We start from the raw sequence: 17,492 nt of genomic DNA, 5'->3' as shown, positions 1-17,492 counted from the left end.
AGACCGGCGGCTAGCCAATCCGGTTCGGTCATTTCTTCCAAAAAACAGATCCGAACCGCACTGAACTAGACGGTTCGGCATCGTTCGGGGCCATACCGCCCGAAACCAGGCAATATGGCTCGGTACGATTCAGTTCGGCGTTGAACCGAACCGTACTGACAAAAATCACATGGGGGGTGTGGGGGGGGGTGTAGTGGGTTCTGGGCTATCATTTAGTGACAGCCCAGGTGCTTTGTCTGAGAGACCTGAGAGCTTTCTCAGAGAACTCCCGAGCTCTTAAGCGTTCGACGACATGCGGAAAAAATTAGAAAAAGAAGAAAAATTTCATCAAATTGCAGTACTGATTCGAGGAGACGTTGATTTTTGATCGAAAATAAGGTAATATATTATTTTTTTAATAAATATTTTATTTTTTATATTTTTGTTGTTAAAAAAAGATAAGATCGAAGAAGTATGAAAATAAGAGAAAATCATGTCAAAATTTTATGATTTTGGTATGATTTGATCATATATGATAGATCTTTGAAAGATCTACATGATGACACTAAAATCGTTGATTTTCATTAATTATATATTTTTTAAATAAATATATTTATTCATAAAAAATTATTAAAAAAATAAATTTAAAATAATAAAAATTTAGAGTTTCAGAATCATGTTTAGAATGATTCAAGCTACTTAAATTTAACCTCAATTTTTTTTAAAATTTTCAAAATTAAAAAAAATATTTTTATAATTATTTAAATAATAAAAAAATATTATCAAATAAAAAATATTTAAAAATAGTATTATATTTTAGTTAATTCAAAATATTATTTGAAGCATATAACATATTTTTTTTGAATTTATAAGTTTTAAAATTATTATTAATTTTTTTTTGAATTTATATATAATATTTTTTAATAATTATTAAAATGTCATGTTTTGTTATACTTGCAGAAATTTGTAAGAAAAAAAATTCAGAGCATGATATTCTTTGACTTTCATTAATTATATATTTTTTAAAATATATATATTTATTCATAAAAAAATTATTAAAAAAATAAATTAAAAAATAAAAAATTAGAGTTTTAAAATCATATTTAGAATGATTCAAGCTACTTGAATCTAATCTCAGATTTTTTTTGAAATTTTTAAAATTAAAAAATATTTTTGTAATTATTTAAATAATAAAAAAATATTATCAAATAAAAAATATGTAAAATTAGTATTATATTATATTTAATTTAAAAATATTATTTGAAGTATATAACATATTTTTTTTGAATTTATGAGTTTTAAAATTATTATTGAATTTTTTTGAATTTATATATAATATTTTTTAATAATTATTAAACTATCGTGTTTTATTATACTTGCAGAAATGAGTAAGAAAAAAAATTCAGAGCACGACATTGGTTGAGATCATGGCAAGATGCTCTCGGTTTGACATCGTTGGAAATGCAAATAGTGCAACACAGAGTTCAAGAGAGGAGGGGTGATTAGGTTAAAGCAGCACCTGTCTAGTGGTTATTCTGATGGGTCCATATGTCAGAAATATCTATAGGAGGTCCGATAGTTGATGAAGAAGTACTTCGCTGATTCGAAAGCAGCGAAGGAAAGAGCAAAGCAGAAGAGGATGGAAGTGAACCATCGAGCTACAGAGCCATCTTCTTATCACTCTAGAGAGTCAAAGGAGGCTTTCACTCTAGATGAGGAGGCATAGATTGAGGCTACGATTTTAGCGAGCTTGACTGATCAGTACTGGCAGGAGGAGATGGCCAAGTATAGAGAGTGATTTAGATGATCATGCTACGAATCGAAGTTTGGGTTAGCGATCGATGGGGAAGAATTCAAGTTCAGGAGGACTACCTCAGTTAGAGAGCTCGATGGTAGAGAGAGCAAACACATCATGTCATCGTTATTGAGAGCTTTTGGCAGTTGGAGGAGGTCCTCCAAAGATATTTCAGCAGAAGCCACCATCCATGATTTGGATCTATATACTTTTTCTAACAAGGATTCAAAGCAGCAGAGGATTGACACTATAGTGAAAAAGGATAAGAAGAAGGATATATGGTGAGCTATTGGATCATGGTTTCATTTCAGTCATATTCAATAAATGCAGCAGGCAATCCTTACTATCGATCTGCTATTTCAGTCATAGAGGCTGCCGGTTAGGATGTAGATCCATCAGGATCTAAGGACATCTATGGTCAGTTTTTTGACAGTAACAAGGAGGATTTGCAGAGATGGATTGCTTCTTACAAGAATAAATGGTCTACATACGAACTGATAGTGATGTGTGATGGTTGGACTGATCCTATTAGACGGAGCATCATAAATTTTTTGACATACTGTGATGGAAAAGTATTTTTTCATAAATCAATTGATACTTCAGATAAGATGCACGATACCGCATATATCCTTTGTCTGATGGAGGAGATGATTGATTCAGTGGATGAGCAGTATGTCGTGCAAGTCATCACAGATAATGGACCACAATACAAGATTGCCGAAGAGTTGCTAATAGAACAGCGACCACAGATATACTGGATCCCATGTGCTGCATATTGCATTGATTTTATATTGATAGATATTGAAAAGATTCGTAGGATGCAGCAGGTAGTGGAGATTACCCAGACTATTACTAGATTCATCTACAATCATATATGGGTCCTTTCATTGATGCGAACGTATACTGGAGGGAGATCTTAAGACCGGATATCATATAATTTACTACCAACTACATAGCCCTTGATAGTCTTCTTTAGAAGAAAGGAGCCTTACGTCAGATGTTTGTCAGTGTCGAATGGCAGGAGAGCAGATATGCGAGGGTCGGCACTGATGGAAGTCATGTGGAGAACTTGATGACGAGTCAGCCATTCTGGCAGCGGACTGAGAAGATAGTGAAGGCTATTAAGTCATTATATGAGGTACTTTGTGCCATGGAAAGTGAAAGATATCCCAGTTGGGCTTCTTATATTACATGATGGAGAGGACAGAAACAGATCAGTGAGAATGATTCGAAGCATGCTCAAAAATTTATTAACATCATTGAGCACCGTTGGGACTATTAGATGGATAGAGATTTGCATCTAGTCGGTAAGCATGAATTTAAAAATATTTTAAAATAATTTTTTTTATGCTTATAAAAGTGTACTTAATCAATTATGAAATTTATCTGCAGCTTATTATTTGAATCTGAGATTTCAGTATATCATTTCTGGGATAGATATAGATAACGAGCTTCTTGCTGCTCTTCGTAATATGATATATAAGATGGTGTCCGATCCAGAAATCGTATCCTTGTGTCTGCAAGAGGTATGCTAATTTAAAATAGATGTGATTATTCAATTAAATTCGATTTGTACTCAACGATATATTTATAAATTTAATAAATATATTTTTTTATAGACGAAACAGTTTAGAGAGGGATCAAACAGCTTTGGAGTCCCATCAGCTGTCGTAAGCAAAAAGCAGATGATTTCAGATAAATTATATATCAATAATGAGCAGTATAGATTGACATCAAATGCCTAATAATATCATAAAATTTGATATATAGTTTTGCTTTTGCAGCTGAATGGTGGATTCATTTTGGAATGTCTGCAGAATATTTGAGAGGTGTGGCTGTCTGTATTTTTTTCAGACAGTCTCTGTTAGTGGCTGTGAGCGCAATTGGTCGATTTTCGTTCTTATCCATAGCAAATAGAAAAATCGTATGACACAAAAGCATCTCAATGATTTTGTATATGTTCACTATAATCTGAGATTGAGGCTAAAATACATTCAAAAGGAAGTACAACTAAAGTATACTGATCCGACACTAGATGATTATGTTGATGAGGAAGACGATCCAATCATCGGATAACTTGCAGGTCAGCAGCAGGAGCCAGAGCTTGATGAGCCAGGGTCTCCTCCATGACCAGCCAGTATGGTAGTTAGGGAGATCAGGGTGGATCCAGGACAATGGGTAGAAAGAAATATTTCATATAAGGTTCCAGCTGATCAACCACGGTCTGAAGGAACACAGAGGACTCATTTATCACATGACTCGATGTTCGATACATCCTTGCAGAGGTTTGAGCAACAACTGTTTAGATAAGATCGGCAATCAACAACAAAACATCCATCCTCTCAATCACAGAAAATTCAGTCACAGAGGGGAACAAGGGGGAAAAGAAAATACAATTGTACGTGCACTACTCTTGAGAGTACAGGAGCTATCTGGCTCAGATTCGAAGATCAGGGAGAGTGATGATGATACTAGTAGTAGTAGTCATGGATCTGATGATCAAAGAGGAATTGGAGGACAGAAGATCACTGCTTATAAGACACAGCCGCAGGGTGATATTCGATTCACCGGTGAGTTTCAGATTATACATGCCACACAAGATAGGGACCATGGTGGATGCATTGGTAGAGACCGTGGGGAGCCGATTTCATATAGACGACGGACTCCTAGAGGTCGTCCAGCACACGATGCAGCTGCAGACGATCTTGTATGTGAAGTAGGATCCATGGATATATCGGATCATCCTTGCATTATGGATCCTATTACCCCTAGCCACCTTATGATCCATATGGATATGGTGCATCCGAGACTTCGTCTTCTAGTGGTTACTACCCTATGCAGTCTGGAATATCTTACGGATTAGATTTTGCTACCGATATATTTGGATGGTCTCTTCCACAGCCATATCATCATCCCGAGAATACTTCTCAGAGTCAGTTTGAGTGAGAGATCTGAGATGTCTTACAATCCAGAGAGGATGCCTTATGAGATGAATATTCAAGAGTACAGTGCGTCTTAGTTAGAGGGATGGACTGATGTTCCTCCAGACTATGCCAATGATTCAGATATCTACGAGCGTCACAGACACTCAACGAGATATTAAATGCAGAGCAGATCTTAAGGTTAGTATATCATTTTTTGTGCTTTGTATTTTAAAAGTTTAGATACATTTTAATGCATATTTATATATATATATATATTTAAATTTTAGGATGATAGAGTTGTAATATAATGTAAATAAATATATATTTAGAATTTTGGATCAAGAGTCTCTGTACCACTACCGAACTCAAAAATTAAACCCAAATATGTCAATAATATGCAATATAATATAATTTTGGGGTCATAATTATGAATTAATAACTTGGAGATCAAAAAAAAAAAAAACAAAACAATACAAAATATACCGGTATTGAACCAGTACGTCGGAGTATACCGTGTGTTGGTACTGTCCAGTACCGATATCGTACCGTACCGGCTCGGTGCCGGTTTGTTGCATCGATACCGATACAGCGGATCTTGATACTAACAATAGAAAATTGTCTAGATGTTTCAAATAGAACCATGTATTGTTTGAAAGATTCACTCATATGCTCGAGATGACTTGTATCTTCATTTCTAGTGCAACTGAGCCCATTTATACTATAGCCATCAATTCAGATGAGGCTACTCATTATTCTTGTTGCCGGTGCTGAAGCCACCTATAATCCTAAAGGTCCAGTTATAACAATTAGACAAGGATACACATTTATTTGAGGCCACTCATACCACGTTGCTAGAGGTCCACTAGTTTTCTGATTGACAATTCAAATGGGGCCACTTATACTACTGAGTTAAAGCTTCTCTTTTATCTTTTAGATATATCTCTTTTTAAGAATTAATATGATTTCAATATGCACCATGAAAGCTCTAATGAAAAATAAAAAAGTAATATAATCGGGTATGTGAAACATGCTCATATAAGTAAATTTTGAAGATGGAACACATAAATACATGTTCGAAAAATATTAAATCAAACTCATATGTTTCCCAAAATTTTTAAATATAATCTAGAACTTATTTCAAAAGACATTAACTGTAAATTCCTAGAAGGAATAAATACATTAAGATCATTGAAACTAATTTTAAATCTCAATAGCTGATATTGAAGCCGACAAGAGTCTAATATATCAATATAATTGAAGTTTCTAAAATTGACTAGTGTTTTAGGATATCAAAATTCATCAGGATTGAAGATCTAGTTCATATTGATCCTTATCTGGTGCACCATACTATATTCATAGAAAATCAAGTACATGTTTGGAACAACCTGAGATATGAACTCGCTTGAATCTAGAGTTGTGACCAGCATAACCAATCAAATGGATGCAGAGATAGCTAAAAAGATATTGCAAACTAGAACAAAACAAATGGTATTATAGAGCATAACTTTTTTAAGCCAAAAACTATAATACAATTTGTAGGTCTTAGACAAACTCCAATATGACTGTGGGATAAAACCCATTTGCAAAATAGTGCACCTTCAAGACTACAATCAAACAAAACTATGCTTATCTGCTATATATTTGGTGCTACCTCAATGCTCACCTAATCCAAAAGTGTACCTCTGAAACTGATTCTTTGTAGATTCTTCTTTATTCACAATCCTGTTTAACTCTCCTACCAGGCACTCTGAAAAGTTAAGGATCATGATGGGAGTGAGCAACATAGCTCAATAAGTAACTTCACAATTGTCAAAGGAATTTAAGTCTAATTTGATATCAAATAGTGTTTAGCACATATTTCATAAATTAAGTTTATAGAAATTTCGTAGATAAAGGTTCAATGAAACCATACCAAGACAAAGTATTGAAAATAAAATGTTCTTATCAAAGATTCATGTACTAGAAAGGGACAAAAAATCATAGAAAGGTCTTAACTGATTCACATAAATGACATTTTCTTATAAGAAAAGCCATATTTTATTCTTTCACCCTCAATCCACATAATTCTCCCTGCTATTGCAGATGAGGCCAGATAAAATCTTTACAAGTAAAATGGATGAGGCCAGATAAATTCCTAACCAAAGAAAATGTATTCCAGACGGGGCCACATACTCCTTGAGGTATACACCACTTTGCCAAGGGTCCACATAATTCCTCATCCATAGTTTGAATGAGGCTACATATACAACCTAGCCAAGGATCCTAAGAAATCCCCATCTACAGTTCCAAAGGGGCCGAAATACTACCTCGCAAGGGGACCACATCTATATCTTTTATGTCTAATGATCATATTCAGTTTTGAAAGGATTTCACAAATATAACATAAAACACTTATCTGCAAGTTCCAAATAAAAGCCACAAATATATGAGGTTTGCATAAAAATATATTCTCAATTGAATCATACACAAATAAGAGCTCTAAACATCATCTAGAGGACCAAATCATAATTTCAGATTAACAGGTATCAAATTTCCAAAGACTAACAAGGATCCTGGTACTAATAAAAACCTGATGGAACCCTTGGTTTTAAAAGCTAATTAATGTTTCAGAATTCAGAATTAATACTTAATTTGGAAATATAAAAGGCACAACTTTTATCTCAAAATTCGAATGCCAACTAGTACTTGGACTCAAGGGTATTAAACGACTTCCAAGGTTGCTAATTTTAGGTTCCAAAGGAATGTCTAGGTTTAAAGAAACTTGAACATAAGGTTTAAAAAAACAAAATCTAATTTGACTTCAAGAGGGGATGATGAATTGCATATGAGAAGCCATGAAATATAAAATTTAATCAAGATTGGAACATACCTAAGTTCAAAAAGAACTTAAAAGCTCCCAAACTGTCACATAAATCCAAAAGAATGTGGAGTCGTCACTTACCTTGTAAGGCCAAAAGAGTCCTAAATCCCTTGTGCAACTTCCTCCTTCCTCTTCCCACTTTCACTTTTCTCCTCCTTAGCTGGTCTCCCTTGCCAGGCAAGGTACGTTGGCTAAGCAGGTGATGAGGCCCACTGGGTGACTCAGCTACTTAGATCATTTGACTCGCTTACTTAGATAATTTGTCTAAGTAGGTTGGTCCCTTGGCCAAGCAAGTTTGGCAGTTTGGGGAAAGGTGGTCATGTAGGCAATGGCAGCAAGAAGAATACCCAAACGGCCCTAAAAACTGATCTATTTTACATGAAATTTTGAGACTTTAAACGTAAATAAGGGAGTGCATCCTCAATTTAACTTAATAAAAATACTGAAAGATCCAAATTCCTTAGGATTTTAAAAGTTGGTTTTTTAGTTTTCGTCCAAACTTCAAATTTTGAGCAATGGATTAACATTTGAACCAAGGTTCACCTTCGTGGTATCAGGCCCCGTACTAGTGCCATCCTGTTGCTATGTTGGTATGGAATTGGTTCGGTGTACTGAGTGTCAGTACGCCCCCTGTATCATGTACTGGTACCAAACTGGTACCGTATTGTATGCTCCGTATTATCGGTTTGGTACGGTATAGCAAATCTTGATTTCAACGTTGAAATACTGTGCATTTTTCTTGAATCTTTAGATTTCATAAATTGTATTATGCCAAAACATTGTTAAAATGCAGAATTCTGGTAGAAAAGGTCTTATAGATTAGTCTATAAGGCACATCACTTTTTTTAGTTTAATTCAGTAGTTAATATATTCAGAGAAGGTTCATGTGTCAATCTATCACACATTCATGCATATTTGTCTAAGTATAGGAGGCCTATTAGGCTATTACATTATTAGTCAATCATTTGTTTGGTGGTTGAGCATTTACCATTTGTTGTAGTTTGAATGTGTCTTTTAGATTATTTAACTAGCTTCTAAGGAACTGAAGGTTTTCTTTAAAAATTTCCAAGCCTGGAAATTCATTAGAATTTTAGTAGCTTGCGTATGGAGTTGGAACTTGTGCGACCCCTTGTCTCCATGACTGTTAGTAGAATGGGATCTTAATTTGAGAGAATGAACAATGGTGTATGATATTTAAGTTATATTTGTTTCACCCTAGTGGAGTCCACTCAGTATCTCTTTCATTTACTTTTTTATCTTCTTCCTCCATTATAATCATCTTCTTCCTCCTCTGCTTTCAACAGCAGGCTCCTGCAGACCAGTACCAATTGGAAATAAGAATAAACAATCATGTTAACCAAATTATGAGTGCTGCCTGCAACAACTGGGTGCATAATGAACAACTTTGATATCTTCTTCCTCCTATCATGATAATATGCCATATTTTCTTCATCTTTAAACAATCATGTTAACCAAATAATGAGTACCGCCTGCAACAAGTGGGTGCATAATGAACAACATTGATATCTCAAGAAATTATTCCAGCATGAAGAATGTTTTACTCAAATGGAAATAAGAATGAAAGAAAACTTCAAAGAACAAGCTAAGAGTGCAACAGTTCTTGATCAGGTTATTCTACTTCAACAATGAATGGTTGAATGCTATTCATTGTGGTCTTGCATTGTTAACTTGTAGCATGACTAGCATTAAATATCAGCCTAGTTGGCATCTCAAGCATGTTCAAGAACTTGAGGATGAGCTTCTTAGTGCAAGTGTTTAACACACAAGCCATGGACTAGTTCATTTTCTAAACCTCATTTTGGAGTAGCCCAAGTTCAAGAAGTCAAACTCAGGTCAAATATTATTTATTAGGTGGGCAGTAGCCGGTAATTTGTGATTTAGCTTTTAAAACTTCTACCATATAGTTTCAACTGTTTCTTTAGTTTTATTATTTAGGTCGCTCCTCAGGAACTAAGGATTTTGTTTGAAATTGTGGTTCAATTGCCATAAGTGTGGTCAGTAATTCGTTGAATGGAGTTGGAAATCATGTTATTGCATGCTTGTACAAGTAAAATAGGACTTAACATGAGAAAATGAAAATCGTGCATTGGATTTGTATTTACATTTAGATACTTAGTCTCATGGTGGATAACATTCAATATTTTCTTCCAGTTTCTCATTCCTAAGAATCGTCTTCACCTGTGCATTGGGTTTTGGAACAAAATATTTTTATATACAGGAAAATTTAATATACAATTTTTTTTTCAACTGGTTTATAATGTAACTATGTTAACTCTGAACATTCTACAATATTGATCTATGATATAGATGGATATTTAATATTAAATTCTTTCATCTTTACTATTTCATAAGACATCCTTTCTTAAGTATTTAATTGAAAGGATGCATACTGATTTTGATTTGTTATCTGGTTTGAAAGATTGTGTTAAATAATGCATGATACCCGGGGCTTGTAAATAAGACATAATCATCTAATAATGTTTACTTGTTTACCAACCATAACAATTTTCAAACAATTATGATCTCAGGTAAACAATAGATATTATGTTTTGATTTGTTATGCATACACTTGTGAGAAAGTAACATGTGCTATTTGAAAATATGTTCTTGTGTAAATATATGACTTATTTTCCATAATCTCATACTACCATTTAACATGTGCATCCACATGAATGATCCAAAGCAAAGATATAATAGGTACATTTTCTATTTGTTGACAAAAATGTAAAGTAGGAACTGATTAATACAATTTTAACTTTTATTATGGACTTGCTTTTATCTTTAGGGACAGAGAGCAGTAAGATTGTTAGAAAATGTACTATAATTCTATTGAGGCTGATGGATGGGTGGCTTAGGGACATCTGCACTATAGGCATGACACAACAGGGAGTCGGGACACCCAGATTATGGCTCAATGCTGCCTTATAATAAGAAAAAATATAGTGCATACATACAAGCTAACGAAGAAATTGGAGCATCAAAATATTTAGCATCTTCTCTTTATCAAGCTCATTGTCGGTATAAGCTTTGGGAAATTTTGCATTTAATTACAAGTTAGTGGCAAGAGTATCTGCAATAAAACTCTTTATTAAATATTACTTTGGAAAGTTATATGATCCATTCTAACAAATAAATTATTCTAAGTTCATTTTATGCACTATTTGTCAATATTTTTTGTCATAGTGAATGTTATTTATTTTTATATAAGAGACTATTAAATATTATTAATGTGTATTTTAAAGAAGAAATCTAGACATTTTTTTTAATTATTTTTATGTATATATAACCATCATAAGTAATATGTTTTTTCATTGTTATATTCCCTTAATTACTTAATTTATTAATTACCACCACGTCTCTCCTCCATCACTGATGACTACCCCCACCACCAAATAACTCTACCTCCAACCCCAACATCACCTTCAACTCCTCTTGGGCTCTCAATGGTCTCGAGATCCTTGTGAAGCACCTTGTTCCAAGCACCTCCAAAAGTCTACCTCTACTGCCGAGAGGAATAGTAGCAACAACACTAACAACTTCGACTCCTTGGAGACTGAGTGGTCGTGCAAGATGGGTTTAGACTTCAAGCTGTGAGTAGTCCTCTTGGATGAGATCAATCACGACTACCTCCTCTTCATCAAGGAGGTCACCTGTGGCCATGCTCACCTACACGACTAGGTCTTCATAACCACATGGCCACTGGTTGTGCCATCTTCAAGCACCACCTCTTCTGCAAGGCCCTCCATAGTTTCTGTTGTTACTGCGAGCTCTGCCCCACCAATTTTCATGCCCACTTCTGTTGGCAACATCCTCTATGCCCTCAGCCACCACCTTAGGCTGAGGAGTTTCTCGTTGCCCTTGAGGCCATCGAGGCTGGCAGCACCAAGGCCCCGACATCCTCCCCAGATTCACATCAACCTTGACATTGCCATGGAGGGTGATGGCATGATCCTTGGCACATGTGAGCATTATTGTGAGGCCACCATCCTTCGCCCCACACACTTTTGCACCCTCAAGCTCCTTGGCAGCACCCTCTTTGGTGTTGGTGAGTACTGTGCCATCGAGAAGGCACTAGAGGAGACCAGAATATGCCAACACCCACTACTGTCTCAGCTCGGCACTCTACACCATGGGGAAAGATGAGAAGGCCATCCAGGAGTTCCAGATTGCAATCAATTTGAAGCTCAGCCATGTTGATGCTTTGTATAACCTTGGGTCTTGCTCATGGACACCAACCGGTTTGCAAGGGCATTGGAGATGAAAATGGGGATTTGGCCTTCAGGCAGGGGGGTGCAACTAAACAAGCCAGTTGCTTTATTGAGCACCAAGGAGCAGAGGACGCAGAAAAGGCCTTATAGAATTCCTTAAAGATGATCGATGGATGGAGTTGTATGATGCTATTGCCCATCTGAAGATGCTCCAAAAGAAGTTGTGTTGGATGGATGTCTGGCCAAGACACCACCTCCCAAGATCTTTCCAGTACCACGCGATGCAGCAGGAAGAAAGAAGAAACAAAACAAAAGGAAAAACAATCAAAATACGTGGATCAGTCACAAAAGGGCTCGTCTCCACGGGGCATGCAAATTTCACTATGAAAAGAAAATTTTACAAGAGGAGACCTCACCCTCAACCCTTGTCACCCAATTCTCTCTCACATGAAGTTCCCCTCACAAAAGCTCTCTCTCTCACGGAGACCCCCTGAACCCCTGAAGAGCCTGGCGACCGCTGTCCAGAAGCCTCCTGCTCCTTCTCTCACAGCGCCCTCGCCTCTGGTTCGTACGGCAGCGAGAAAATCGAAAACCACCGCTCTCTGTTTCGTCTCAGGGCCTTTTAAAGGCTTAAACATAGGTTAAAACACGATTAGAGAAGGATTAGGAATCCTAAACAAAGCCAAAAATCCTCTTGGACCGTCGGATCAAGACCGAGAATCACCTGGGCCCTCCGATCGCGCTCCGGTCCACGGAATAGTGCCGTGGACCGCGAGAAACGCGTGGGAAACGCCCACGCGGTCCACAGACCGCGCCGTGGACCACCCGGTCCACGGTGGACCGGGGCAAGGGGCCAGCAGCGCGCGGGCCTGGGCCGCGCCTGCGCGCGGGCCTGCGCGCGCCTGGGCCGCGCGCCCGGCCTGGGCCGCGCGCCCCGCCTGGGCCGCGCGCCCCGCTGGGCCGCGCGCCCGCCTGGGCCGTGCCTGCGCGCGGGCCTGCGCGCGCCTGGGCCGCGCGCCCGGCTGGGCCGCGCGCCCGCCTGGGCCGCGGGCCCCCACCGCGCGGGCCTGGGTCGCGCGTCCCGCGCCGGCCTGGGTCGCGCGTCCCGCGCGCCACCGCCTGCGGCCGCGCCGCCTGCCGCCCGCCGCCCACCGGTGGTCCTCCGCCGCCTCGTTTCTCGTGCCGACTTCATAAGCTCGTATCTCCTCCATCCGAGCTCCATTTCAGGTGATCTTGGTCTCGTTGGACTCCGTTTTTCGCCGCGAACCTCGCTGTGGGCTCAATGTGGGCTGAATCTCGAGGCGTCAAATCCTAACAAGTTGCCTATGGGGAATCATGCTGAGGTGGTGGCTTTCCTCATTGTGGAGCCATCCAAGTTCAAGAGGGTGGGAAGGAAGACCACTTTAAGGAAATGAATGATACTGATGTTCCGATATCCTACTCTGGTAGTGGAGTTGCAGAGATATCGACTCCCAGGGCAGCCCTTGAAGTGATCCTCTGAAGGTTTAAGAGGGAGAGGAAAATTTCGCTATTAGGGATGATGTACTAATGGCATTGGCTGGTGGACAGACCACAGGATCTTGTTGGGTCAATAACTTAGAGGACCCAATTAAAAATTTTTAAACTCCAGAGGGTGTGGGTGCTACTAGGGCAAAGTAGAAGGGATGACACTATAATTTTCCCAATATGTAACTGTATCTACCTGCTTTCCTGATTCAGATCCTGTCTTTAGATTTTGATGAATTCTTCTTTTCTGCTTCACCATCAGATCACTATGAGTTTTAAGTAGAGTGGCATCTAGTTTTCTTGCGATTGGACTATTAAATGACTGATTTCATGTATCTTGGCATGAAACATCTGATCTGTCATGTTCCAGTCAGCTATGGATTTTCTAATGTCATAATCAAACATGTTGAAAGTTGAAACAGGAACAGCAGCGATAAAATCTGTATTTGATTCTGGTCATCAATTTTGTCTTTCTATAATCCGATTTCCAATCTTATTTGCAATGATCTGATTGTCTTCCTTCAAGTTAATAGCAGTCCGGTTGTACTCTTGAAATCCTTAGCATTGGGTGGTGGACAGATGTTTCTGTGGTTCTTTGAGATATCTACTATCATTACATTAATAACCAATAAAAAACATTTCACCATTGTATTTTGCTTCTGTACAATTTCAAGAAATGTACTGTGGTTCTAATAAGTTAGCTGTGAATAACTGAAAATTGTTCCGTTTGTATAATAAATTGGTGCAATATGTAAGCATCAGAAAAATGAATTTACTTATGTGAAGTATGATAGTTTGATGATATTTGGCATGTTACGATTAAGAAATTATTTTGGATGACATTTCGATCCACATAGCTAATGCCATATTATACAGAGAGAGAGAGAGAGAGAGAGAGAACAAAGGTTGTGGGTTTAGGAATGTCTAATGTATTATGTTTTTATTATATGTTAGCTATTCAGCTGGAACAGATTGCCATATCTTTGCCAGAGAGAGTTTTCTGTTCTCAACATTTTCTCATCAACATAGTTTTCTAGGTCATCGAACACAAGCCGTATGATCAAAAGGCTGATGTTTTCAGTTTTGGCATTGTGCTGTGGGAGTTGCTCACTGGGAAGGTATTTGTGGCATTTTCTTGACATAACACCTTCTGACATATAACATATACAAGCCTCTTTGCTCCAATTTTGCTCTTCCTTTTTCACTGACATGATTTAATATCACAATCCCTTTATCAGATACCATATGAGGACTTAACACCATTACAAGCAGCATTCGGTGTGGTTGAAAAGGTATGCGTCATACTTCTTTCCGATATAAATTGTTCCTTCATGATTTACCTTCTTAAAAACTACACATCATGGTGAACCAATTTTTTCCTTTACTTTTCAGTCTTTTGTATTGAGTGTGTACTATTGTTCACCCCTTCCCCCCTTCCCCCATCCATTCTCTCATCAAAAACCTTTGACATTAACAAATATACTCAACTACACGTTACATGAGTTTAGTGGCAACTTGTTAAATAAGTTTCCTGCTTGCAGTTTTTGGTTTTGAGGTTATATGTAGGTCTATGTTAGATGTACTGTTGCTAGCTACACTGGGAGCATTAGCCAACACAATAGCGCATTGCTTATAAGATTTATTCAGATTATGAGAAGAATGGATAGTCTCAGCTGCCAACCAGACAGGCTTTCTCCCACCTTCTTTTGGTTAAATATTTGTATATATAGAGTTGATTCTTAGCCAATCCACGGACTCTTGAATCCTTTATGTTATTTTATCTCTATGCCACCGCTATTTCATGTTCTTTATATACAATGAAATAATTTTGTCCTGTTTAAACCTAATGTAGTATCAAATGAGCTAGCAATGTCAATGTGGTTTGATTCCTTGATAGCACGGTTTTAGGTACCATTCCATACCGTGCATGCCCCAATACATACCAGAAGGAGGCAGTCCTTGGTATGCCCCCTGTAGCAACAGTAGTTCAGGACTGGCATACTATGCCAACGATCAGTATGCCTTGCCTGTACTACTCAAGTGTGCTAGCAATGTCAATGTGGTTTGATGCCTTATAACTTGATGGCAAGGTTTTAGGTACCATTCCATACTGTGCATGCACCATTACATACCAGAAGGAAGCAGTACTTAGTATGCCCCCTGTAGCAACAGTAGTCACAGGACTGGCATACTATGACAACAATCAGTATGCCTTGCCTGTACTACTCAAATGTTGGCATGGTACCATCCTTCAGCACTTAAAAACCTTGGTTGACAGCAAAGATATTGCGAATTCATGTTATTAGGTTTCTATGCCTTCCCACTACTATTGAGATAACTACTTACACAACGACTACCATTTGTTGTTTCATCAGCATACGATTCATATCATGGTAACCATGTATGCGGTTAAGACCAATTCATTCTTTTTGGCACAAAACAAAAAAGGAAAGAAAAATATCATTCTTCTTCAGATGAGCAATACAGGACAAGGAAGCACAACCTATATATGATGTAAAGTTGTTTGTTGCCTTGGCCTAGAATTGGTTCAAATGCATGTATTCCGATTGCAAACAAGTAAAATTACAAAAAGAAAGAAAAAAAAAAATCTAGCGATGTCTTCTGCTCAATGTTTAATACCATAATTTGAGTTAGAAGGTAGAATTATTTGAGAATTGAAATGGATTTAGTTCTAGACTCAGATCATGGATTAAATGGGTTTATTGATATCACTTTGTAGTGTCAGACGTGCTAATTTCCTTAGTTTTGCACTTTTATATCATGCACTGCATTTGAGATTAAAGGTGGTCCTCAGCATGCTCAATAATATTTGGATGCGACGGGAAGGAGAAAAACACACTCTTCCGCCAACTTGCTAGGAAACACGTCAGGATTCATTTTTCCACAATTTCACCTACCAAAATTTATACCTCATGATTTTTGGCTTTCCATGAAATTTTATTTGAACCATAAATCATTTAGATATTTATTTTTCAAAACAAGTAGATTAAGTTTCGGGATTAGTAGATGCTGAAATCTAGCTTCTGTCAATGTTCATCCACTGCTATTTGGAAATACTGACTCAGAGGCCGTTTATGGTTTATGCCTTAAGGGGCTGCGACCTATCATTCCAGAGCATGCTCACCCTAAGCTTGCTGAACTGCTTGAAAGATGTTGGCAACAGGATCCATCTCTGAGGCCAGACTTTTCAGAAATTTTTGAGAAGCTAGATCTCATTGCTAAGGAGGTTGGTTATCAGACTTGTCTCTTGCATCCCTTGCATGCATACTAACTGTACTAATAAATTCACCGTACAGGTTCTAGATGAGCAAGAGGATCGGCCCAAGAAATCATCAGGGCGATTTCTCTCAGTTTTTAGGCGGGGTCACAAAAATTAGCATGGTTGTCCTTGAATCTGTTTGTATGATTCTATAATGACCCGTTATCGAAGGCGAGCAGTGCTGCCGATTGGGTCGCCTCTAATATGGCTGAGTATATCGATGATTGGATTTGACGTCAGGGTCAAACTTGTCCATGTGCACCACAGGATATCTTGTTCTTGGAACTTTTGGTATGCATTCATAGTAGATCGGTGTGAATATCCACTTGTATCAAAAAAAAAAAGAAGAAGATATTTTATCATTGTGCTGAAATTTTTCCTCTGAGATGTGTGGTGTTCGTATCACTTGCCTATTTTCTCAATTTTGTGCTCTAATTTTATTTCTGATGCTTCTTTTATAGTGTACATTTAGCAAGAATTTTATATCCTGAATATAATTTTTATTTTGTATTTAGTTGGGATTAAGAGAAGATGGATGGTCTTCATCCACTATTTGGTTCAAAAAGTTACAGGAAGGATGGATAAAAAAGAAGGGATTGTCCATCCATTTTGGCTCACTAATTTGTATTTTTTCAAATTGAGAAGATACAAAGAAAGGTGGATGGACATTGATGGATGAATTTTTACATTAATAAAATTATTTCATTAATTTTTTGACAAAATTATAATATTTTTTCATTCATATTATTTATATATATTTTTATATATACTATTAATCATATATTATTAAATTTTATACTAATTATTTTAAATTTAATACATAATTTTGATAATTATAATTAAATAATTAGAATTATCTTCTATTTTTTTATTTTTTATTTACTATTTTTAATTAACTATTTGTATAATATTAATAAAG

The 17,492-nt window shown here is 37.1% G+C and overlaps 1 protein-coding gene and 2 pseudogenes across 3 annotated transcripts in view; all 3 read left to right on the top strand.

Moving 5' to 3' along the window:
* The window catches only part of LOC105042573 (serine/threonine-protein kinase STY46), a 111,778-nt gene extending 94,754 nt beyond the window's left edge, over positions 1–17,024 (top strand). For 2 of the 3 annotated variants that reach the window (XM_010919856.4, XM_073256821.1), the window contains 4 exons: positions 14,331–14,411; positions 14,532–14,585; positions 16,406–16,540; positions 16,611–17,024. In XM_010919856.4, the coding sequence (XP_010918158.3) occupies positions 14,331–14,411; positions 14,532–14,585; positions 16,406–16,540; positions 16,611–16,691 (351 nt within the window). In that variant the 3' untranslated portion in view covers positions 16,692–17,024. Of the gene's footprint in view, positions 1–14,247; positions 14,412–14,531; positions 14,586–16,405; positions 16,541–16,610 lie in introns of those variants that run through there. The other variant, XM_073256822.1, reaches the window with a different exon arrangement.
* LOC140857593 (uncharacterized) lies at positions 1,366–5,799 on the top strand (annotated as a pseudogene).
* Positions 10,959–12,486, top strand: LOC140856949 (uncharacterized; annotated as a pseudogene).
* Positions 17,025–17,492: the final 468 nt, after the last annotated feature.

The sequence above is a fragment of the Elaeis guineensis genome, chromosome 4 (assembly GCF_000442705.2).
Source record: "Elaeis guineensis isolate ETL-2024a chromosome 4, EG11, whole genome shotgun sequence".
In the NCBI taxonomy this organism is placed as follows: Eukaryota; Viridiplantae; Streptophyta; class Magnoliopsida; order Arecales; family Arecaceae; genus Elaeis; species Elaeis guineensis.
The sequence above is the reverse complement of the archived record's forward strand: the minus strand, read 5'-3'. Positions and strand labels throughout refer to the sequence as shown.